This window comes from Pristiophorus japonicus, chromosome 13 (assembly GCF_044704955.1).
Source record: "Pristiophorus japonicus isolate sPriJap1 chromosome 13, sPriJap1.hap1, whole genome shotgun sequence".
Lineage (NCBI taxonomy): Eukaryota > Metazoa > Chordata > Chondrichthyes > Pristiophoridae > Pristiophorus > Pristiophorus japonicus.
Genome location: NC_091989.1, coordinates 38329681 through 38353999, shown reverse-complemented (window position 1 = coordinate 38353999; position 24319 = coordinate 38329681). Strand labels below are relative to the sequence as shown.

The window sequence follows — 24319 nt, the reverse complement described above, 5'->3', positions numbered from 1 at the left end:
ACCCAATAGCAAAAAGATTGTATCCTTTTAATTTAGCTAATATAGGAGGATGAATTCCTGTATGCTAGGTATAACAAACTCGTTAGCCTGCTTAGATGTTAAATGAATTATTTCTGTTAATCTGGAAACGGATCCAAGAACAGTATTGCAATTCTTTTTCTTCCTTGTATGCTTCCAGTAGCGCTATTTGATGTCTGGCCCAGGCTTTGTAGGTTTCTGCCATTTTTTTTTCCTACAAAGTTAAAGTCTGTTTTCTTGTGAAAACTAGAACAATATTCACTGGGAAATTGGTACAATCGAGACAAAGTGCAACTCTGACTTGCATATATTGGGAGAAATAATAAGTGAGAGGTGGATGTAAAGTTTTATTAAGTTGTATTTAATGTCAAGGTCCCCAGTGGCTGAGAGTTTACCCAGTGGGTAACTGAACCATAGAGGCCAGGACATCTATCCTCAATCTGTGCTGTTAGTTAATCTCAACCGAGCAATAGCAGAGGTATTGTATTTGGCCCCAAGTTAGGGAGCTGAAAATTGTCCGACAACCCTTCAACTCCTTGCTAGGATTGCTTGTACCTGAACATTGAAGGAGGACAGGCTTGGACTCCACTGTGCTGGACCTAGCTGTCAAACAGCCCATAGTGCTTAGCATTGAGTTCACGCATATATAATAGCTGCTTGGGAGAGGTACTGCACCCCAGTAAGTAGTCAACAACTTAAAGGAAAAATGGGAAGGAAGAAGCTTGGCAGAAAGAGGAGAAAAAAAACATAAAATTAAAAAAAACTGTATTTAAATTCATAGAATACTACACAAAAAGAACTTGCCAATGTGTTTACTAGTTTTGGGAATCGTACAGCAGAGAAGGTGGCTATTTGGCCCATTGTGCCTGTGCCAGTTCTTTGAAAGAGCTATCCAATTAGTCCCACTCTTATGCTCTTTCCCAAAGCCCTTCAAATCTTTCCTTTTCCAGTATGTATCCAATTCCCATTTGAAACTTACTATTGAATCTGCTTCCACCATTCTTTCAGACAGTGCATTCCAAATCATCAAAACTTGCTGCATGAGAAAAATTCTCCTCATCTTCCCTCTGGCTCTTTTGACAGTGATCTTAAAACTTGTATTGTAAGAAGTATTTCATGTGTGTTGGGGATGGAGAACGTTGATCTTGATCAGTAATGTCATTCTTGGCAAAATTACACATTACTCAAATTGGATGGAAGCATTTAGATTTACATTTAAACATCGCTGCTTTTTTGTTGTTGTTTGTTATATTCCAAATGGTTGGAAAGTTTTTGAAATTTGCTTTATTATGTTTTTACGCTCTTGGTAGTTTTATTAAATGAAAACTGCAGTTTATACTTAGTGTCTTCTCTTTCCTAGAATTTGCACCAACACCACTTCAGGCTAATCTCCACTTGCTGCTAACTAAATTTAGGACCAATAATGAGATAACAAAAAATTAAGAATTTGTGAACAATTCTGTCAACAAAGCCGTGTTTAAATGGGAGCTCTGAATGACTCCTAATTTTATAGGAAGTTTGGGCACAGATATATATGATGTAGATTTCCATTGTGTGTTTTCTTTGTTAGGCTATGTATTTAAATGTATGAACTTTCTTTTTACCACTTTGAAAAAGAGTGATCCATTCATCATCAAACGCAAGAAATCAGAATCGAGGTGTAAATGCTGATCAGAGCAGAAAGTGTGCAGGAGAAAGGCTGAGAAACATTGCAGTGAAAGGCATAATTACCGAGAGAGCCTGTCACTCAGCAGGCTCACTAATGGATTATGTTTTCCAGCCTGTTTCTTGCAATATGCCTGGACTCCCAGAAGCACATTGATTACCCCCTGCATTTGCCATACAGTGGCGAGTGGCTAGGAGCGAAGAGAAATAATGCCAAGATGGGACTGGAAGCAAGACAATGAAGACGAGCATTGAACTAAACGTCTCCTGAGTTAGGGCAAAACAAACTAAATGGAGTAAATAAATATATATATTTTTTAAACTGCACTGACGAACATATACCGGTAAATTTTGCTCTGTTCTGCTTCCTGTGTGGAGTTTTGATTGCGGAGTGAGGATTAGACAATCAGGTGCGATGGTCATAGTGCCGGGTTCAAGGCGCTCCTGATTTCCCAGCCATTAAAATAAATGACTGGAGAGTTGAGTGTTGTGAATCAGTTGCACTGACTTTAGCACGTGATTCTCCAGCGCAATTTCTGTCTCATGAGATCCCTTATCGGGAACAGAATCTCTCAAAATTTACCCTGTGGTATATCTTTTGATATTCATCATCAATAATACGGCAGTATAGAAATCACTAATAACCAATAAAAGTAGGTGGTAAATTATGAAAATAGTTTACATTTGAGATGTGAGTGACCTGCAAAGGATGGGGATAGGTATGTAAATGGAAAAATTAGTACTGCTGCCTTTGAAATCAGACTCCGACATCTGCCAATATTTCCATTTAAGATTAAAACAAAAGCAAAATACTGTGAATGCTGTATCCATTAATAGTGTTCTATTCTAATAGGGCACTAATGTCAGAACATCTGTTGGGGTTAAGAAGATCTAAAGTTGCATACCGTTTTCAGAAGCTTCAAGAACTAAAATTAACTGTTAGCACTGTTTTTTGTCCTTAGGCAGAAGCAAGCTCAACACCACCAGCCGTATCTGATGACGAGCCACAGAATATGTCAGATATTCAGCAAAACTTGTGTAAGTCTTTCATATTTAATTTCCAGAAAAAAATTAAAGCAAAGTTAAGAAAGTAATAGCAAGTGATATCATCTGGGGTAGTATTAGGGTCACCTTTCATAAACAGTACCAAGCCCCATGAGGATATTAGTGTCCTAAGATGGTTGTCCTTTTTTAACTATGACCCTTTCTGCCCTACTGTTAACAATCACCACTTCCTGATTTACTTAATCTCCTTTACTCTTTTCAGTGTTGGTGATTTCTATGGGTTTTAGCCCTTCACCTTCATGTATCAATTTTTTTCACAAGTGTAGTGAGGAGTAGCTTCGATGGAAGAACATGGTTTTGTGAAAGGGAAATTGTATTTTACAAATCTTGGATTTTTGAAGATGTAACCAGTCGGATATGGATAAGGGGGTACCAGTGGATGTAGTGTATTTGCATTTTCAAAAAGCATTCAATAAGGTTACTGCACGAGGTTATTACACAAAATTAGGACTCATGGGATTGGGGGTAATATATTAGCATGGTTTGAGGATTGGTTAGTGGACAGAAAACGGAGAGTAGGAATAAATGCAACTTTTTCGAATTGGCAGGCTATAACTAATGGGGTACCACAAGGATCAATGCTTGAGCCTCAGCTATTTACAATATATATTAATGGCTTCGATGAAGGGACTGAATGTAACATATCCAAGTTTGCTGATGATACAAAGTAAGCTGTGAGGAGGATGCAAAGAGGTTGCAGAGAGATAGAGACAAGTTGACTTGAGTGGGCAAGGACATGGCAAATGGAATATAATGTGGGGAAGTGTAAAGTTATCCACTTTGGTAGGAAAAACAGAATATTTTTTGAATGGTGAGAGACTGGGAAATGTTTGCATTCAGAGGGACCTGGGTGCCCTTGTACATGAATCACAGAAAGTTAACAGCAGGTACAGCAAGCAATTAGGAAAGCAAATGGGATGTTAGCTTTTGTTACAAAGGGATTAGAGTATGAGTAAAGAAGGCTTACTACAATTATACAAGGCATTGGTGAGGCCACACCTGGCCTACTGTGTACATTTCTGTTCTCCTTACCTAAGGAAAGACATGTTTGCCTTGAAGGGAATGCAACAAAGGTTCACTAGACTGGTTCCTGGGATGAGGGAATTGCCCTATGAGGAGAGATTGAGTAGACTAGGCCTATATTCCTTTGAGTATGAGAGGTGATCTAATTGAAACATATAAAATTAAGGGGCTTGTCGGGGTTAATGCTGAGAAAATGTTTCTCCTGGCTGGGGAATCTAGAACACATGGGTCACAGACTCAGAATAAGGGGTTGGCCATTTAGGTCTGGGATGTAGAGAAATTTCTTCACTCAAAGGGTTGTGAACCTTTGGAATTCCTCTACCCCAGAGGTCTGTATGCTCACATTGAGTATATTCAAAACAGAGGTCAATAATTTTGGTGGAATTAAGGGATATAGGGATAGTGCGGGAAGGTGTTGAGGTAGAAGATCAGCCATGATCTTGTTGAATTGCAGAGCAGGCTGAAAGGACCAAATGGCCTACTCCAGCTCTTTATTCTTATGTTCTTATGTAAGAAATATTCCCCCACTATCTCCTCTTCTCACCCCATCCCAATCCAAAAAAGGTGAAAATAATTTAAATTAAGCTTTTTAATTTAAAACAATGCAAAAAGCTCTTGATGATTTGGAGAGCTTTAATTTTTTATTTCATTTACCAGAAAGAGCTGTCATTTTGGGTTTCCACATTTGGCAAGGGGCCAACTTTAGCTGTAGGACCTTTCAGCAAGTGGCTCTATCAGATGTAATTTGGATCAAATTCTGCTTGGTCCAGCATGCTCATTGGGAATGATCTGAGTTGGGAAGTTTCCGTATTGGCTAACTACTGCTTCCCTTTTTTTTTTAAAAAAACTTTTAAATTGTGCTTAGAATTCGAATTGACACTTTGCAGCAAGTATTTGGGAAACTGAGTTACTAAAAAAACCTTAAAAATGTACTCTCAATGGGCCCAATTTTGGCCATGACTTGCATCAATTTTTTTGGAGTAAGTTGTTTTTTCTGGCGTAAGTTTAAAAAATGCCATTTTCCCCAAATTATTTGCTCCAGAGTAAGTCAGTTAGGTACGATTTTTTTTTTAGTTAATTTTTTTTTCCAAAAGGGACCTTCCCAGACACTTATGCCAGTTTTGGCCATTTATGCCACTTTGGCCAGCTAAAACGTACTCCAGATCGACTTAGGTCAGCGTATGTGGCCGGCTCTGAAAAACATTGCGGGCAGTTAAGAATTCGGCGCAGGTTAGTACCTTGAAAGCACCAACACTTACAAAGCACTAAACAAACCACAAAAAGTAATAAGCAATCAATCAATAACAAATAAAAAATAAAAGTCCTACCTGTTATGCCAGAATCAAGATTTTTTTTAAGTTCCTCCCACCCCCATTAAAACACTCTTTCCAGCCCCCCCCCACCCCAAACTCTCTTTCTCCCCCCCGCCCCCCCCCCTCCCCCCCCAAATCAAAACTCTCAAGCACAGCCATCAATAAATAAAAAATAAAACTGAAGTCCTATCTCGGCCCAGGAAGTCAGCGGGCCGGCCGGCCGGTGCGGGAGGCCACTCGTCCGGGGATAGGGTGCGGCAAAGATCGGGGCGTCCCTTCGGCCAGGGATAGGTGCTGCGAGCATCGGGTCCTGCTCACAGCCCGCAGGACACGCTGGGAGGTCAGGAGCATGCGCGCAGCTGCCGGCAGTGCTTTCTGCGCTGGACTGTTGCTCCACCCCCCACTTCACTAGCTACGCCACGCTGGGACACCGGAGAGCGGGCAGAATGGGGCCCCTTTTTTATCGGCGCTGTTTCCAGCACGCAAAGTCGGTGCATTTAAGGTAAGTGCGCCAAAAAAAAGGGTTGGGGAAAATTGGGCCCCACATAATTGTGTTGATGTTGCATCTCCTCTGGTTAAGTTATTAATGCACCTCATGTATATTACTGTTGCTCCAGGATTTGACGTTTCTGTCTTCCACTGGCAAAATTATCTTCTATAGAAGTGTATTATTTTGAAAACCTGCATGTCTTCAGTGTAGACAAGTTATCTAGCCAAGTAGTAGGTATAATGGTTGACGAGGTTCAGCTGGTGGTGGCAGCCATGTTTTTGTCACAGTTTATAGTTGCAGGAAAGTGAAGTTAATGTTGCTTCTTTAAACTTCAACCTTTTAGATCCAACCAGAAAGCTGGGTTTTACTTATTGTCCCTCTCTTTCCTTTACCAGGTTTATATTAACAAATTGGGGGGAAAAACGTGTTAATTTTTCTGCTGTTGCGATGAGTGAGATAGACATAACGGGGCAATATAAATCCAGGTCCCAGTGGATGTTAATTCATGGACCTTTATTTTGAGGCTTAGCCCTATGTCTGTTTTTTCAGACTGCGAGTACAGACACCTTCTATTGGAAACTGTTAAACAAGTCACTACTTTTCAAGCAGACAGCTCTAAGTTTAATAAAAAGATTAAGTTGGATTTGCTGTATCAGTAACAGTAGGAATACTGTTACTCAAATAAAAACCCATGAAGACATTCCTTAAAGAAAGTGAACTTGGAATGAAGTTCTCTTTTGTAAGTGGCATTCAAGGTGGATTAGCAATACATTATAAAACTTAACATGAAAATAAATAAGAAAACTAATTACTCAGAACTTGAAATGTTGTTATTGTGAGCGGGGCTATTGGACCAAGATGTGTCGCTCATATCTTCTGAGAAAGTTTAAAGAAACTTGTGCCGTCTCCTCCCATTGACAGTTTGACTGCAATGTGGTGCACATTTTTATACAGCTCAGGTTACAATTGTGCTGCCACGAACCAGTGTGGCGAATAAATTACTGTAACATATTTATTTACTTACAGCAGATGAAGATGCTTTTAAACTTCTGTGGGAGATGAAGATGCGAAAAAGGCAGCAGAAGCCAAATCTACCAGAAACTGTCACTGAACTTTGCACAGAAGATGGCTGTAAGGTCTACCTAGTTGGCACAGCCCATTTTAGCGAGAGTAGCAGAAAAGATGTTGTCAAGGTAAAAATGGAAAACGTTATTAATTTGCTATAAAACAAACTTGTCAATGGTTAAATAAAGTTTTTAAAGTAAGGATAAATACTGAAGCAATAGAATTTTCACCTTTTGTAGGATTGCAGTTTGTTTATGCATTGTGCGTATTCCAATTTAATGCAAAACAACTACTTGAGATCAAAAACTAATTTAAGAACATAAGAAATAAGAACAGGAGTAGACCATTCGGCCCCTCGAGCCTGCTCCGCCATTTAATAAGATCATGGCTGATCTGATCATTGACTCGACTCCATTCCCCACCCGCTCCCCATAACCCCTTATCCTCTTATCGTTTAAGAAACTTGACTATTTCTGTCTTAAATTTATTCAATGTCCCAGCTAGGGGGAGTGTTTGCTAGTGCTGTTGGGGAGGAGTTAAACTAATATGGCAGGGGGATGGGAACCAATGCAGGGTGACCGAGGGAAACAAAAAGGAGACAAAAGCAAAAGACAGAAAGGAGATGAGTAAAAGTGGAGGGCAGAGAAACCCAAGGCAAAAAACAAAAAGGGCCACTGAATATAAAGGGGATGCAGGAGGTGTCAAAACTAAAAATCATGGTTTAAAAACTAGTATTAAAACACTCTACCTAAACGCACGCAGCATTCGAAATAAAGTAAATGAGTTGACGGCACAAATCATCACAAATGGGTATGATTTGGTGGCCATTACAGAAACGTGGTTGCAGGGTGGCCAAGACTGGGAATTAAACATACTGGGGTATCTGACGATTCGGAAAGATAGACAAGAAGGGAAAGGAGGTGGGGTAGCTCTGTTAATAAAGGATGATATCAGGGCAGTTGTGAGAGACGATATTGGCTCTAATGAACAAAATGTTGAATCATTGTGGGTGGAGATTAGGGATAGTAAGGGGAAAAAGTCACTGGTGGGTGTAGTTTATAGGCCCCCAAATAATAACTTCATGGTGGGGAGGGCAATAATCAAGGGAATAATGGAGGCATGTGAAAAAGGAACGGCAGTAATCATGGGGGATTTTAACCTACAAATTGATTGGTCAAATCAAATCGCACGGGGTAGTCTGGAGGAGGAATTCATAGAATGCATACGGGATTGTTTCTCAGAACAATATGTTACAGAACCTACAAGGGAGCAAGCTATCTTGGATCTGGTCCTGTGTAATGAGGCAGGAATAATAAACGATCTCGGAATGAGTGATCACAGTATGGTTGAATTTGTAATACAGATTGAGGGTGAGGAAGTAGTGTCTCAAACGAGCGTACTATGCTTAAACAAAGGGGACTACAGTGGGATGAGGGCAGAGTTGGCTAAAGTAGACTGGAAACACAGACTAAACGGGAGCACAATTGAGGAACAGTGGAGGACTTTTAAGGAGCTTTTTCATAGTGCTCAACAAAAATATATTCCAGTGAAAAAGAAGGGCGGTAAGAGAAGAGATAACCAGCCGTGGATAACCAAGGAAATAAAGGAGAGTATCAAATTAAAAACCAATGCGTATAAGGTGGCCAAGGTTAGTGGGAAAATAGAAATTTGGGAACATTTTAAACGACAGCAAAGAATGACTAAGAAAGCAATAAAGAAAGGAAAGATAGATTACGAAGGTAAACTTGCGCAAAACATAAAAACGGATAGTAAAAGCTTTTACAGATATATAAAACGGAAAAGAGTGACTAAAGTAAATGTTGGTCCCTTAGAAGATGAGAAGGGGGATTTAATAATGGGAAATGTGGAAATGGCTTAGACCTTAAACAATTATTTTGCTTCGGTCTTCACAGTGGAAGACACAAAAACCATGCCAAAAATTGCTGGTCACAGGAATGTGGGAAGGGAGGATCTTGAGACAATCACTATCACTAGGTGGGTAGTGCTGGACAGGCTAATGAGACTCGAGGTAGACAAGTGTCCTGGTCCTGATGAAATGCATCCCAGGGTATTAAAAGATATGGCGGAAGTTATAGCAGATGCATTCGTTATAATCTACCAAAATTCTCTGGACTCTGGGGAGGTACCAGCAGATTGGAAAGCAGCCAATATAACGCCTCTGTTTAAAAAAGGGGGCAGACAAAAGGCAGGTAACTATAGGCCGGTTAGTTTAACATCTGTAGTGGGGAAAATACTTGAAGCTATCATTAAGGAAGAAATAGCGGGACATCTAGATAGGAATAGTGCAATCAAGCAGACGCAGCATGGATTCATGAAGGGGAAATCATGTTTAACTAATTTACTGGAATTCTTTGAGGATATAACGAGCATGGTGGATAGAGGTGTACCGATGGATGTGGTGTATTTAGATTTTCAAAAGGCATTCGATAAGGTGCCACACAAAAGGTTACTGCAGAAGATAAAGGTACGCGGAGTCAGAGGAAATGTATTCGCATGGATAGAGAATTGGCTGGCTAACAGAAAGCAGAGAGTCGGGATAAGTGGGTCCTTTTCGTGTTGGAAATCGGTGGTTAGTGGTGTGCCACAGGGATCGGTGCTGGGACCACAACTGTTTACAATATACATAGATGACCTGGAAGAGGGGACAGAGTGTAGTGTCACAAAATTTACAGATGACACCAAGATTAGTGGGAAAGCGGGTTGTGTAGGACACAAAGGCTGCAAAGAGATTTAGATAGGTTAAGCGAATGGGCTAAGGTGTGGCAGATGGAATACAATGTCGGAAAGTGTGAGGTCATCCACCTTGGGGGGAAAAAAAACAGTAAAAGGAAATATTATTTGAATGGGGAGAAATTACAATATGCTGCGTTGCAGAGGGACCTGGGGGTCCTTGTGCATGAATCCCAAAAAGTTAGTTTGCAGGTGCAGCAGGTAATTAGGAAGGCAAATGGAATGTTGGCCTTCATTGCGAGAGGGATGGAGTACAAAAGCAGGGAGGTCCTTCTGCAACTGTATAGGGTATTGGTGAGGCCGCACCTGGAGTACTGCGTGCAGTTTTGGTCACCTTACTTAAGGAAGGATATACTAGCTTTGGAGGGGGTACAGAGATGATTCACGAGGCTGATTCCGGAGATGAGGGGGTTACCTTATGATGATAGATTGAGTAGACTGGGTCTTTACTCGTTGGAGTTCAGAAGGATGAGGGGTGATCTTATTGAAACATTTAAAATAATGAAAGGGATAGACAAGATAGAGGCAGAGAGGTTGTTTCCACTGGTCGGGGAGACTAGAACTAGGGGCACAGCCTCAAAATACGGGGGAGCCAATTTAAAACCGAGTTGAGAAGGAATTTCTTCTCCCAGAGGGTTGTGAATCTGTGGAATTCTCTGCCCAAGGAAGCAGTTGAGGCTAGCTCATTGAATATATTCAAGTCACAGATAGATAGATTTTTAACCAATAAGGGAATTAAGGGTTACGGGGAGCGGGTGGGTAAGTGGAGCTGAGTCCACGGCCAGATCAGCCATGATCTTGTTGAATGGCGGAGCAGGCTCGAGGGGCTAGATGACCTACTCCTGTTCCTAATTCTTATGTTCCACAGCTCTCTGAGGCAGCGAATTCCATAGATTAATAACCTGAGAGAAGAAATTTCTTCTCATCACTGTTTTAAATGGGCGGCCCTTTATTTCTAAGATCATGCCCTCTTGTTCTAGACTCCCCCATCAGTGGAAGCATCCTCTCTGCATCTACCTTGTCAAGACTCCTGATAATCTTGTACATTTCGATAAGATCACCTCTCATTCTTCTGAATGCCAATGAGTAGAGGTCCAACCTACTCAACCTTTCCTCATAAGTCAACCCCCTTTTCTCCGGAATCAACCTAGTGAACCTTCTCTGAACTGCCTCCAAAGCAAGTATATCCTTTCGTAAATATGGAAACCAAAACTGCATGCAGTATTCCAGGTGTGGCCTCACCAATACCTTGTATAGCTATAGCAAGGCTTCCCTGCTTTTATACGCCATCCCCTTTGCAATAAAGGCCAAGATAACATTGGCCTTCCTGATCACTTGCTGTACCTGCATACTATCCTTTTGTGTTTCATACACAAGTACCCCCAGGTCCCGCTGTACTGCGGCACTTTGCAAACTTTCTCCATTTAAATAATAACTTGCTCTTGATTTTTTTCTGCCAAAGTGCATGACCTTACACTTTCCAACATTATACTCCATCTGCCAAATTTTGCCCACTCACTTAACCTGTCTGTCATTTTGCAGATTTTTTGTGTCCTCCTCACACATTGCTTTTCCTCCCATCTTTGTATCATCAGCAAACTTGGCTACGTTACACTCAGTCCCTTCTTCCAAGTCGTTAATATAGATTGTAAATAGTTGGGGTCCCAGCACTGATCCCTGCGGCACCCCACTAGTTACTGGTTACTAACCAGAGAATGAACCATTTATCCCGACTCTCTGTTTTCTGTTAGTTAGCCAATCCTCTATTCATGCTAATATATTGCCCCCAACCCCGTGAACTTTTATCTTGTGCAGTAATCTTTTATGTGGCACCTTGTCAAATGCCTTCTGGAAATCCAAATACACCACATCCACTGGTTCCGCTTTGTCCACCCTGTTCGTTGCAGCCTCAAAGAACTCCAGCAAATTTGTCAAGCATGACTTCCCCTTCATAAATCCATGCTGATTCTGCCTGACCAAATTTTGCTTTTCCAAATGTCCTGCTACTGCCTCTTTAATAATGGACTCCAACATTTTCCCAACCACAGATGTTAGGCTAACTGGTCTGTAGCTTCCTGCTTTTTGTCTGCCTCCTTTTTTAAATAGCGGCGTTACATTTGCAGTTTTCCAATCTGCTGGGACCTCCCCAGAATCCAGGGAATTTTGGTAAATTACAACCAATGCATCCACAATCCCTGCCGCTACTTCTCAAGACCCTAGGATGCAAGCCATCAAGTCCAGGGGATTTATCTGCCTTTAGTCCCATTATCTTATTGAGTACCACCTCCTTTGTGATTGTTAAGTTCCCCCACCCCCCTCCCCCCCTATAGTCCCTCGACTATCCACTGTCGGAATATTGTTAGTGTCCTCTACCGTAAAGACTGATACAAAATATTTGTTCAGAGTTTCTGCCATCTCCATGTTCCCCATTACTAATTCCCCGGTCTCGTCCTCTAAGGGACCAACATTTACTTTAGCCGCCCTTTTCCTTTTTATATACCTATAGAAATTCTTGCTATCTGTTTTTATATTTTGTGCTAGTTTACTTTCATAGTCTATCTTCCCATTCGTAATCATTTTTTTTTCGTACTTTGCTAACTTTCAAAGGTTTCCCACAGTCCTCCCACTAATTTTGGCCACTTTGTCTGCCCTTGTTTTTAATTGGATACTGTCCTTTATTTCTTTAGTGAGCCACGGATCGCTATCTTTTCTCTTACACCCTTTCCTCCTCACTGGAATATATTTTTCTTGAGAGTTGTGAAATATCTCCTTAAATGTACACCACTGTTTATCAACCGTCCTACACTTTCATCTATTTTCCCAGTCCACTTTACCCAACTCTGCCCTCATACCTTCATAGTCTCCTTTATTTAAGCTTAGTACGCTGGTTAGAGATCCAACTTTCTCACCCTCCATCTGAATTTGAAATTCAATTATGCTATGATCACATTCCGAGGGGATCCTTTACTAGGGGATTGTTTATTAATCCTGTCTCATTACACAGGACCAGATCTAAGAGAGCCTGCCCCCTGGTTGGTTCCATTACATACTGCTCAAGGAACCCGTCCCTTATGCACTCTATGAACTCCTCCTCAAGGTTACCCTGACCAATTTGATTTGTCCAATCAAAAGAAAAGAGTGATTTTGTAGGGGGGAGAGGAGGGTGCAGTCACCCTTCAAACACACACATTCATCTCTCCTCGCAGTCAGTTTCTAATCAGTGATGTACTTGATAATGAAAACGTAATTTCTTTTGTTTGAGGATAGTTACATTTAATTCATGACAGGAGTGTGGCTACATATTAAAATCGTATATCATTAGTATTGATACCTATTCCTGAAATTAAACTGTATGATACCACAATGTTTATGACAGAAGTGTTTAAATATATTGGGAGTCTGTGATAAAGTATGCACATCCATTGCAATAAATTTAACATGATCTGGAATTGCTGTTTGCCATAGATTGACCTTTACTGTGAAGTATGGTACCGACTTAGCTTGTTAGTAAGATACTTACTAGTTTTAGAAAGGTGTAATGTTAGTTGTGATAGAGAAACAAGTAGGACAGGAAGGATGGTATGAGTGCATATTGTTTGAAGATTTGTATTGATCATTAACCCACATAATTTTGATCATATTAAGTAGAATGTTTATCTGAACTAGTTGGAGCTCACAGTATGTCTTCGATAAACCATTTTGTCATGCTATACATTGTACATAATACTAATTTAGTATGTTAACTCTGTTACATCAGAATTCATACATGATCAGTTCTCTGAATCATTCACTTACTCAAATAGGAATGTTTCCTGACCTGTTTTGATAAATGGCAACCTGCTAATTTATATTTTCACTGCACAAGTTGAGTCTGCCATAAAATGTGGTAGAGCTGCCGGATTTGGCTTGAAAATTTATCAATTAAATTCCTTTGCTGAGTTAGTTGACCTCCGCTGATGGGAGCTTTACATCACCAGATAGGTTCAGATTTTAAAAAACACTTGTGCTCTGATCTTTTCAGAATAATATTGCAATGGACCTAAATTAGGGTCGGAAAATCATCTTGGTTTCCTGCTCTTTACTGTTGTGGAGCAATTCCTGGTGGAAGTGGATGCTGACAGAGTGCAGGATTGGGATCAGCTGTGATGCACATTGTGGTTGAATAACCTGCCAACACTCAAATTCAAACTCTTGCATGAAGTACAGTCACTGGGACGTGTAGCAAAAGGTCAAAGATAATGAGGGGAGAAGAATATTTGATGAGTGTAAGAAAAAATAAAACACAGCATCAGCTACAACCATCTATTCAGTATGCATTGCAAAAAGATGGGTAGATTTATTTTCTCGAAGTTGGAAACCAGACTTTTATGTGGGGTACCAGAAAAGGGTGAATCAAATTACTCAACATCTGTATTGCTACAATATCTGTTTATAATCGGTTCTCTAAATAAATAAATAATAAAAGAAACTAGTTGCACATGGACTGGAGATCCAGTGTAGTCTGCAGTACAGGTTGATGAACTGGGAGGTGTAAAACTTGGGTGATACAGTGCCATCAGTGGGTGGCGTGTTATTGCAGTTTAACGAGTTTACAGAGGCAGTTTGCATTACAGTTGTGAACCTGAGAATTTAAAATGAGGACAAAAAAGTGACAGGAATTGCAAATTCCTGATGTAAAATTCGTATTATAGATAGATACTTGAATTTTTATAGTGCCTTTTAAATCAAAACATCTGAATGCTTTACACTTTTTTTCTTGAAATGCCATGATATAGGCCAATGTCATGCCATAATGTAGGCAAATCCAACAGCTATTCTATGCCAACATGTAGAACAGCTCAAGGAATTCGATTGGTTCACCTTCAAGAAAGTGAAATCCAAACTGGTAATTTCTTCCTGTAAGCATGATGTGTTTATTATTTTGTATTTTGTTCCAGACTATTCAAGAAGTACAGCCAGATGTAGTGGTTGTAGAACTGTGTCAGTACAGAGTCTCCATGCTTAAGATGGATGAAAAGACATTACTAAAGGAAGCCAGAGAAATCAATCTGGAGAAGCTGCAACAAGCTATAAAACAGGTATTCTATTTAGTCTGACTTTTATATGCTTAATACCAGTGAAAGGTGTTTCGTAGCAATTCTGGTATTGTGTGTGTTTATACTTTAAAATTAATGTCAGCATTGTATGCTGATTTGAAGAGGTGAGAGAGTATCTTGTAAACTGAGGAATCATGTAAAATTAAAAAAGCCAATGTAATGTACATATAAGAAAATACGGGGTTAAAAAAAGACAATTGGACATGTATTTGAAGAGAACTAATTACAGGGTTATGGGGTGGGGCGTGGGACTAAATTGGACTGCTCTTTCAAAGAGCCGGCTCAGGCACGGCGGGCTGAATGGCCCCTTCTGAAAGATTTTATTAAAGGCTTGTTCTTTCTATTGACCATGTAGTCTCCTTTATCATGGACTCTTCCGTCTATTTACTCACCTGTGGTAATGTGCTGCAAAGTTTTTCACGGCTTTTCTCGAAAGGTGAATCATGCAAAACGCCGTACGAATGTACATCACTGGAAAAAACCATTTTGGTTCACCAGACCAGCCCCTCGTTTCAAAAATATAATACACAATTTGCTGCTGTATCCCTCAAAACATTTCTTGCCAAATGTCTGACCAGTTATCTCTTAAAATTACTGATGATATCTGCCTCATTTCGCCTCTCTGTGCACTCTATTCCAAACATTCACTATGCTCTACGTTAAATAGTTATATCTGATCTGTCCTCTTCATCCTATGCCCCTTTCCTCCAATGGCCCCAGCCTGCTGATGGTGTTGCAGGCCCGGACCACGCCGATTTCCGGGCCTGGCCTAGCCGCACGCTGCTCCCTTCAATGGCCCCAGCCTACTGATAGTCTTGCAGGCTGGAACCGCACCGATTTCCGGGCAGGCCAGGGCCATTGGAGGGAGCAGCGTGCGGCGGCATACCACTGCACAGAGCAGCGCGTGCTGCTGCAGGAGGGCGACGGCTACGAAGCCAGGTCGCTGATTGCAGTGCGGGCAGGCACAGCAGGAGGGGTGAAGGAGTGGCAAGAGTCCATAGAGGGAAGTGACCGGGGCCAGGAGAGGCGTGAATCTGAGGCCCAGGGATGGCATGGGCCAGCCCACACTGCGATATGTGTGCGCGCTCGGTCTGTGCAGCAGAGCTGGTCTCCAGTTAGTCTTGGGTAATCTTTGCCACTGGACCAAGACCTAGCTCTGTCAAGCCTGTGTGGTGGCTGGGGGCAATGGCCACCACACGTTAAAAAAAATCCAAGCACAGGCATCTTCTACCCTTCACGATGTAGTTCAGGATCTGGAATATTAGGTCCTTCATTGAAACACCTGTGAACTCATCCCTTTTTGGCGTGGAAGCAAGTCATCCTCGCTTCAAAGGACTGCCTATGATGATGATGATGATGATGATGCCCCTTTGTTTTCAGAGTCAACTTATGTTTATATCATTAAGCATCTTGAATACCTTGGTCAATCTTCTATAGTGTAAGCAAACTCAGCTTCTATTAGTTTTGGTGTTCGATACCAGGTTTCTGATGGATAACCTTTGCTGCACTTTTACCGGTGTCAGAATTGTGACCAGTCCTGTAACAGATGGGGATGAAATAATACCATTTATGAGCAATACAACCCAGATCCTATTTACTGGTGCTGTACACTCTGCTGATGGTTTCAATTATCTGGCTACCAACATTCCCAGCTCCTTTTCCTGTGCTGTATCTTTTAGACTAACACCATTTAGTACCAATGTTTATTCTCTTTCCTTGGTCTCCTCACTTTGCACTTCACATTAAATTTTGTTTGCCAACTCTAAAAGAAGTGCCGATTAAAACCTCTGCCTTGCATAATTCATCCTTGACCGGTGTCATCCTTGACCGGTGTCTTCCTTGGCCTGACATTTCTATGCTCCCATCAGTCCATGTGATATTTCTTGGAACATTTGATCATCTTTGTTCCCCCTTATCCTAATAACTGTATCTCATTCTAAACAAGATATTTATCTAACTTTATTAGAATGCATTAATGACGCACCGTGAACTGCATTTACATAGAATCCTCAAGTCTTGCCTAAACGTTCTGTAGTTGTGTGCTTTCCACAATATTATCTATTCTTGACATTTTAAAGATCTAGATCTTGTGTCTTAATTGTCCTTTACGTGAATGAAAACCAGTTCAATCCCAAGTTAAATATGTTCTAAATTCCAGGTGCATTTTAATGAGTTTATGGATGATTACATTATTTTTAAATCCCATCTGCAAAAATTGTCTCCGTAACATTTATTAGATCTTAATGCACGGCAGCGTTCTTAAGTTCAACTGGCATGTCTGTTTTTAAAAAAAAATTAAATAACGCCTCACCTCAGTACTCAGTCTCATTATTGCACTTTCACCACGTGATACGTAACTGAGCCTTTGGATTCCTCTTGAAAATGAATGTGCTGAAAACAGGCAGTATATCAACCATCTATAAATGGATCTAGAATATTAATGTTGCTTGAGTAACTTAATTTAAAAATTGCATTTTATCTCCCTGCTTGATGGTGCTCTGAATGGGCCCAGGTTTCGAGCCGCGCCTAGAACGGCGCAGTCCCGACCTGGACGCCCGTTTTTCGCGCCACAAAGTGCACCTAAAAAAAACTTCCAGATTCTCCAGCTCCCTGCAGGTTGTTTGGGGGCGGAGCCAGGTCCCTGCGCTGAAAACAGTGCCGGGACCTCTGCACAGGCGCGCTACATTTGGGCGCGCAAGTGCAGTAGCTCCAGGCGCCTGAAACTGTGTGGGAGGGGCCGAAGCATGCAGCCCCTAGTCCTGGCCGAATGGCCTCACTGGGGCTGCGTGAATAAGGCTCCTCCCACGGCCAGCTCCTGCTTCCTCCCGACCCAACTCGACTCCCGCTTCCCGTCCCCGACCCGACTCCCGCTTCCCCCCGCCCCCGGACCCGACCCGACTCTTCCCCCCCCCCGCCAGCCTCCGGACCAAACCTGACACCGACCCGACTCCCGCCCCGGACTGGACCCGACCTGACCTCCCGACCCCCGACCTGACCTACCTCTCCCTCCCTCCCCCCGACCCGAACCGACCTCCCTCCCACCACCCCCCCCGACCCGACTCGTGCTCCCGACCCCGACTCCGACCCGCGCTCCCAACGCCACCTACCTGTAAATCTGGTGCTGGGGACGGGCCCTGCCCGAAGTCTTGGGGCCCCCCCATCTCCTTTCCTCCCCCCCCCCCCCATCTCCTTTCCTCCCCCCCCCCCATCTCCTTTCCTTCCCCCCCCCCCCATCTCCTTTCCCCTCCCCCCCCATCTCCTTTCCTCCCCCCCCCATCTCCTTTCCTCCCCCCCCCATCTCCTTTCCTCCCCCCCCCATCTCCTTTCCCCCCCCCCCATCTCCTTCCCCCCCCCATCTCCTTCCTCCCCCCCCATCTCCTTCCTCCCCCCCCATCTCCTTCCTCCCCCCCCATCTCCTTCCTCCCCCCCCATCTCCTTCCTCCCCCCCCCCATCTCCTTCCTCCCCCCCCCCATCTCCTTCCTCCCCCCCCCCATCTCCTTCCTCCCCCCCCCCCATCTCCTTCCTCCCCCCCCCCATCTCCTTCCTCCCCCCCCCCCATCTCCTTCCTCTCCCCCCCCCCATCTCCTTCCTCCCCCCCCCCATCTCCTTCCTTCCCCCCCCCCATCTCCTTCCTCCCCCCCCCCCCCCATCTCCTTCCTCCCCCCCCCCATCTCCTTCCTCCCCCCCCCCATCTCCTTCCTCCCCCCCCCCATCTCCTTCCTCCCCCCCCCCATCTCCTTCCTCCCCCCCCCCCCCCATCTCCTTCCTCCCCCCCCCATCTCCTTCCTTCCCCCCCCCCATCTCCTTCCTTCTCCCCCCCCATCTCCATCCTCCCCCCCCCATCTCCTTCCTCCCCCCCCCATCTCCTTCCTCCCCCCCCCCATCTCCTTCCTCCCCCCCCCATCTCCTTCCTCCCCCCCCCCATCTCCTTCCTCCCCCCCCCATCTCCTTTCTCCCCCCCCATCTCCTTTCTCCCCCCCCCATCTCCTTTCTCCCCCCCCCATCTCCTTTCTCCCCCCCCCATCTCCTTTCTCCCCCCCCCCCATCTCCTTTCTCCCCCCCCCCCATCTCCTTTCTCCCCCCCCCCATCTCCTTTCTCCCCCCCCCCATCTCCTTTCTCCCACCCCCCCATCTCCTTTCTCCCACCCCCCCATCTCCTTTCTCCCACCCCCCCATCTCCTTTCTTCCCCCCCCCCCATCTCCTTTCTCCCCCCCCATCTCCTTTCTCCCCCATCCCTCCCCCTTCCCTCCCTCTACCCCCCTCCTCCCCCTCCCCTCGCTGTCAGAAACACAGACACTGACAGACAGAGAGATAGAGACACTGACAGAGACACACTGGTGGGGGGGGGCGGGGGGCATCCCAGCACGCTGTTGGAGGGCTCCCGGTGCTGCAGTCGGTAAGTAGAAAATGTTTTATTTATTGATTTTTGAAAAAAATTATTTCTTATAAATTTTTTTTTGATTGATTTATTTATGTTTTTATCATTTATTATTGATGATGGCTCTTTATTTGTAAAACTGAAGTGTTTAATGTTTGTAAACTTCCCTTTAACCCCCCCTCCCCCCATTCCCTACGCCTGATTTGTAACCTACGCCTGATTTTCTAAAGTGTAGACAAGGTTTTTTCGAGCGTACAAAAATCTTCACTTACTCCATTCTACGTTAGTTTGGAGTAAGTTTTCACTGATGAAACTTTGAAAACAGGCGTAAGTGGCCTGACACGCACCCTTTTTGAAAAAAAAATTCTGTTCCAAAGTGAAACTGTTCTAACTGACTAGAACTTGAGCAAACTAAATGGCGAGAATTCCGATTTCTAAGATACTCCGTTCTACACCAGTTGCTCCTAAAAATCAGGAGCAAATCATGGCGAAACTTGGGTCCCAAGGGTCTACAGCAAGCCACAATGCATTCTGAATTGTCACCTCAGCAGCCAAGTAGCATATGAATATCCCAGAAATGTGTTGTGATAACTTGTCCAGTCGCATTAATCCTCATTGTCAAATTTGTCTCAGTTGTGGCGCTCTAAGCTCTGAGTCAGAAGGTTGTGGGTTTAAGGCTCACTCCAGGACATGAGTATATAATCTAGGATGACACTTCAGTGCAGCACTGGGGGTGTATCGTTTTGTTGGAGGTGTCATCCTTTGGATGAATAAAAAAATCCCATTGCACTATTGAAAGAGCATGTTATTTCACTCCTAACCTTAACTTTTTCCTCCACCAACACCACCAAAAACAGATTAACTGATTTTTAATTTCATTGTTTGTACGCTGCCATGTTTGCCTAAAAAAACATTGACTGCAGTTCAAAAGTAATTCATTGACTGTAAAACACGTCTTGACGACATGAAAGGCATATGTGCACATTTGTTCTTTCTGCTGGTTGTCTCTCATTCTTTCTCTTCTGTCTGCATTTTCCTCTACTTACTTTTTCACTTTTTTCTATCGCTCCTTTTTCTCTTCTCAGTAAAACTAGTAATACTGCACTTTCTGCTTTTCAATAATTGAGAGTGGGATTAGCTGAAGTGTTCTTTTTATTAAAAAGTTAGTTTGCAGGTGCAGCAGGTAATCAGGAAGGCGAATGGAATGTTGGCCTTCATTGCGAGAGGGATGGAGTACAAAAGCAGGGAGGTCCTTCTGCAACTGTATAGGGTATTGGTGAGGCCGCACCTGGAGTACTGTGTGCAGTTTTGGTCGCCTTACTTAAGGAAGGATATACTGGCTTTGGAGGGGGTACAGAGAAGATTCACTAGGTTGATTCCGGAGATGAGTGGGTTACCTTTATAATGATAGATTGAGTAGACTGGGTCTTTACTCGTTGGAGTTGAGAAGGATGAGGAGTGATCTTATAGAAACATTTAAAATAATGAAAGGGATAGACAAGATAGAGGTAGAGAGGTTGTTTCCACTGGTCGGGGAGACTAGAACTAGGGGGCACAGCCTCAGAATACAGGGGAGCCAATTTAAAACCGAGTTGAGAAGGAATTTCTTCTCCCAGAGGGTTGTGAATCTGTAGAATTCTCTGCCCAAGGAAGCAGTTGAGGCTAGCTCATTGAATGTATTCAAGTCACAGATAGATAGATTTTTAACTAATAAAGGAATTAAGGGTTATGGAGAGCGGGCGGGTAAGTGGAGCTGAGTCCACGGCCAGATCAGCCATGATCTTTTTGAATGGCGGAGCAGGCTCGAGGGGCTAGATGGCCTACTCCTGTTCCTAATTCTTATGTTCTTGCAGAGAGCCAGCACAGGCTCAACGGGCCGAATGGCCTCCTGTGCTGTAACCATTCTATAATTCTATAATGACCTTGAATAGAGGGTGGAGAATATTTTAACCTAAACTGGTCTAGGCAATGAGTGAAAATTCCTTGTGAAATCATCTGAACCCAAGATTCTGTTAAATTTCGAAGTGTACCAAACTTGTTAAATAGCTTTGCTTCCCTTCTACCCTGATCGCTTTCAAAGTGAAATTTGAGAGAAGCTAGCTACGTATATCAAAGGTGCAGCTCAATTTTGCAAATACACAGAGAAATTAAAATTGACTTCAAGAGCTGGATTTTCGTTTTTTGGTGAAAAAGGTAGTTTTTCGCCAAAATTACCATTTTTGCTGCGCTACCGATTTTAGGCCTAACTTTCGGCCTTTACATCTGTGCCGCAAAGTTGGCATTGCACAAGGATTCGCGGCGTAAACAGTTTTGGCAACTTTAATCCGAGGCCAGTAGCACTGCGAGAGGCCTTGTGGGGGGGCGGGGGAGAAAAATTGCAAAAAACATTCACAAAACCCTTAGCTACTAAATCGCTGAAAAATAATTTAAAAAGAAAAACTTTAACTTACCTTTTTTGCGGGTCTTCATACTTACCACTGCTGGCAGGGCTGCACCGACAAATTTGACCCCGTCAGTATTCTAGGCGTGGTGGAAAGTGCCGAAAGTATGACGGTAACGCAATCTGCGGCGTTGTGCGTTGTTTCACGTTGCACACCTCTCCCCAGCTGCACGTGGAAGCGCCGCCGCAAAGAGGTGCCCAAGGATCCCGCCGACTGGGTTTTCGCCGTGGAGGATCAAATTGCAGCCAAAGCCTGGTCGCAAAGTCGGCAAAAATCCAGCTCCTAGTCTCCTTATCCTATTACAATTCTAATTTGCAGAATGCTTCTATGCTCTTTCAAGAATTTACTTTTTTTTTTTATAGCAAAATGAAACAAATGGTAAAGTGGGCAGACAACAAAATGAAAGACCTTTTGAGAATTATCTAAGCTACCTTACAGACTCTCAAATTTACCATCTCAAAAAACTGTTCCAATTTTCTTTCCAATAGCCAAGATGAATTTAACAAATGAATTTCCCAGTAAACCTTTCAGAAGAGAATCTTTTTTTGGAAAGAATAAACAGGGTAATCTTTTTAAATAAGCATATTTGCAGGTTCACACGAGGGCAGTTATCTGTAAAAGTTGGCATTTTAAACTCTCTGCAGCGATCAATAAATCAAGCAAGGTTCTTTGTAGCCTTTGATATCTGTTGATGAATAACATGATGTTTTAGCTACTGAATGTAGTAGTTAGCATCTAAATTCTTTTTTTGACTGCTTAACAAAGTTTTCTGCATCTTTTTGAAAATTTGCATCTGTCCTTGTTTTAATAGAATGGAGTCATGTCTGGATTGATGCAGATGCTGTTGTTGAAGGTCTCTGCTCACATCACTGAACAGCTGGGCATGGCCCCAGGAGGGGAATTCAGGGAGGCCTTCAAGGAGGTAGGCATTCAACTTATCAGCTATTTTGCCTCTTGGAATTGAGAAGTCTCTCTTCTGCTCAGAGATCTGGACTGCGCAATGGCAGTGAAATAATTAAATTGACATTTATTCTCAAGTGATCTATTTGAGCAACATTTATGATTAAGTTAAGTGTGTATTTGAGATGAATATTAAGGTCTTGTAAATTTTAGTTATTTATAACGAACAAGAGTATGTGTAGTGGCTATGATGATACAGATATTCTATAAGCAACATCTTCATAATCTGTTTTAATGATGTTTGTTGAATGTTGGCCAAGATTTCGGGAGAATTCCGTGCTGCTCTTTGAACAGTGCCATTGGATTTAAAAAAAAATTAATTCTCTCAATGTGGACGTCGCTGGCGGGGTCAGAATTTATTGCCTTTCCCTAATTGTCCTGAAATGGTGATGGCCTTTTTCTTGAACTGTTGTAATGTGGTTTGATACAACTGAGTGGTTTGTTAGGCTACTTCAGAAGGCAGAATCAAGCATGTTGGTGTGGGACTGGAGTCGCATAAAGCAGACTGGGTAAGGGCAGCAGGATTTGTGAAGTAGTTGGGTTTTTATGACAACCCAACAGCTTTATGGCCACTTTACTGATACCAGTTTTATATTTCCATTTTTAAACTAAATTCAAAATTCTCAAGCTGTCATGGGTTTTGAACTTGTGTTCTCTGGCGTATGAATCCAGACCTCTGCATTACTCATCATCATAGGCGGTCCCTCATATCGAGGATAACTTGCTTCCACGCCAAAAAGGTGATGAGTTCACAGGTGTTTCAATGAAGGGCCTAATTTTCCAGGTCCTGAACTACATGTTGAAGGGTGGAAGATGTCTGTGCTTGGATTTTTTTTAATGTGTGGTGGCCATTGCACACCAGCACCATTACTAGTCCAGTAATGTAACCACTATGTACCCCTACATCCGTGGCGGCATACCACTACAAGGTGCAGCGCGAGCCAGTTCAGGAGGGCGACAGCTGTGAAGAGGGCGACTGGATTGGATGTCACTATAATCCAGGCCGCTGATTGGAGGGTGGGCATGTACAGCAGGAGTGGCATGATCGGGGCCCAGGAGAGGCGTGAGTTCGGGGCCTAGAAGAGGCGAAGGCGCAAAGGCAGCATGGGCCAGCCCACACTGCGATATGTGTGTGCACTTGGTCCATGCAGCAGAGCTGGTCTCCAGTCGTCTTGGGTAATCCTTGCCACTGGACCAAGACCTAACTCTGTCAAGCCCAAGTGGTGGCTGGTGTGCAATGACCACCACAAGTTAAAAATAATCCATGTACAGGCACCTTCCACCCTTCAATATGTAGTTTGGGACCTGGAATATTAGGTCCTTCATTGAAACACCTGTGAACTCATCCCTTTTTGGCATGGAAGCAAGTCATCCTTAATACGAGGGACCACCTAAGAAGACGACGACATCTGTCCTTAACATCTCATTTGAAAGAGACGCCATCAATAATGCAATACTCCTTCAATACTACACTGTAATGTCAGTCAAGCCCTGGAATGAAGCTTGAACACTTGGAAGTGAGAGTGTTTCCACTGAGCCAAGACTTCCAAGAAAAGAAGGGCGTTCTCTTGAACATGCGTGTCTGTCATGTTCACCCTCTTTGGAAAACTTTTATGATCCTGTCAACTTGTGCAAATATAATTAGATGAAGAGCATTTTGAGGGTTATTGTTTAATTTCCACTTGCACAACTATATACAGAGTATTCTATATATGCTTTAAATTTGATTTAAAAAATTATGATTCCTTAATTTATTTAAATTCTAATTTCATAACCAGTTTGCCAGTAATGTTGTATGGCATATGCTTGGATAAAGATTTCTAGATATAGGATAGTACATTGAAATGTAAACTTTTATGAAATGTGCATTTCAAAAACCTGTACAACATCTGTGTTTCAGGCTGGAAAAGTGCCTTTTTGTAAGTTTCACCTTGGGGATAGGCCCATCCCCATCACTTTTAAACGGGCCATTGCTGCACTTTCCCTCTGGCAAAAGGTCAAATTAGCCTGGGGTCTCTGTTTCCTGTCTGATCCTATCAGGTATGAATAAAT

General features: G+C 42.9%; 1 protein-coding gene across 4 annotated transcripts in view; it reads left to right on the top strand.

Annotated features, from left to right (window-relative positions):
• The window catches only part of trabd (TraB domain containing), a 43887-nt gene that overhangs the window by 9167 nt on the left and 10401 nt on the right, over positions 1-24319 (top strand). For 3 of the 4 annotated variants that reach the window (XM_070897378.1, XM_070897379.1, XM_070897380.1), the window contains 5 exons: positions 2646-2721; positions 6601-6767; positions 14328-14468; positions 22119-22229; positions 24168-24307. In XM_070897378.1, the coding sequence (XP_070753479.1) occupies positions 2646-2721; positions 6601-6767; positions 14328-14468; positions 22119-22229; positions 24168-24307 (635 nt within the window). The remainder of the gene's footprint in view (positions 1-2645; positions 2722-6600; positions 6768-14327; positions 14469-22118; positions 22230-24167; positions 24308-24319) is intronic. The other variant, XM_070897381.1, reaches the window with a different exon arrangement.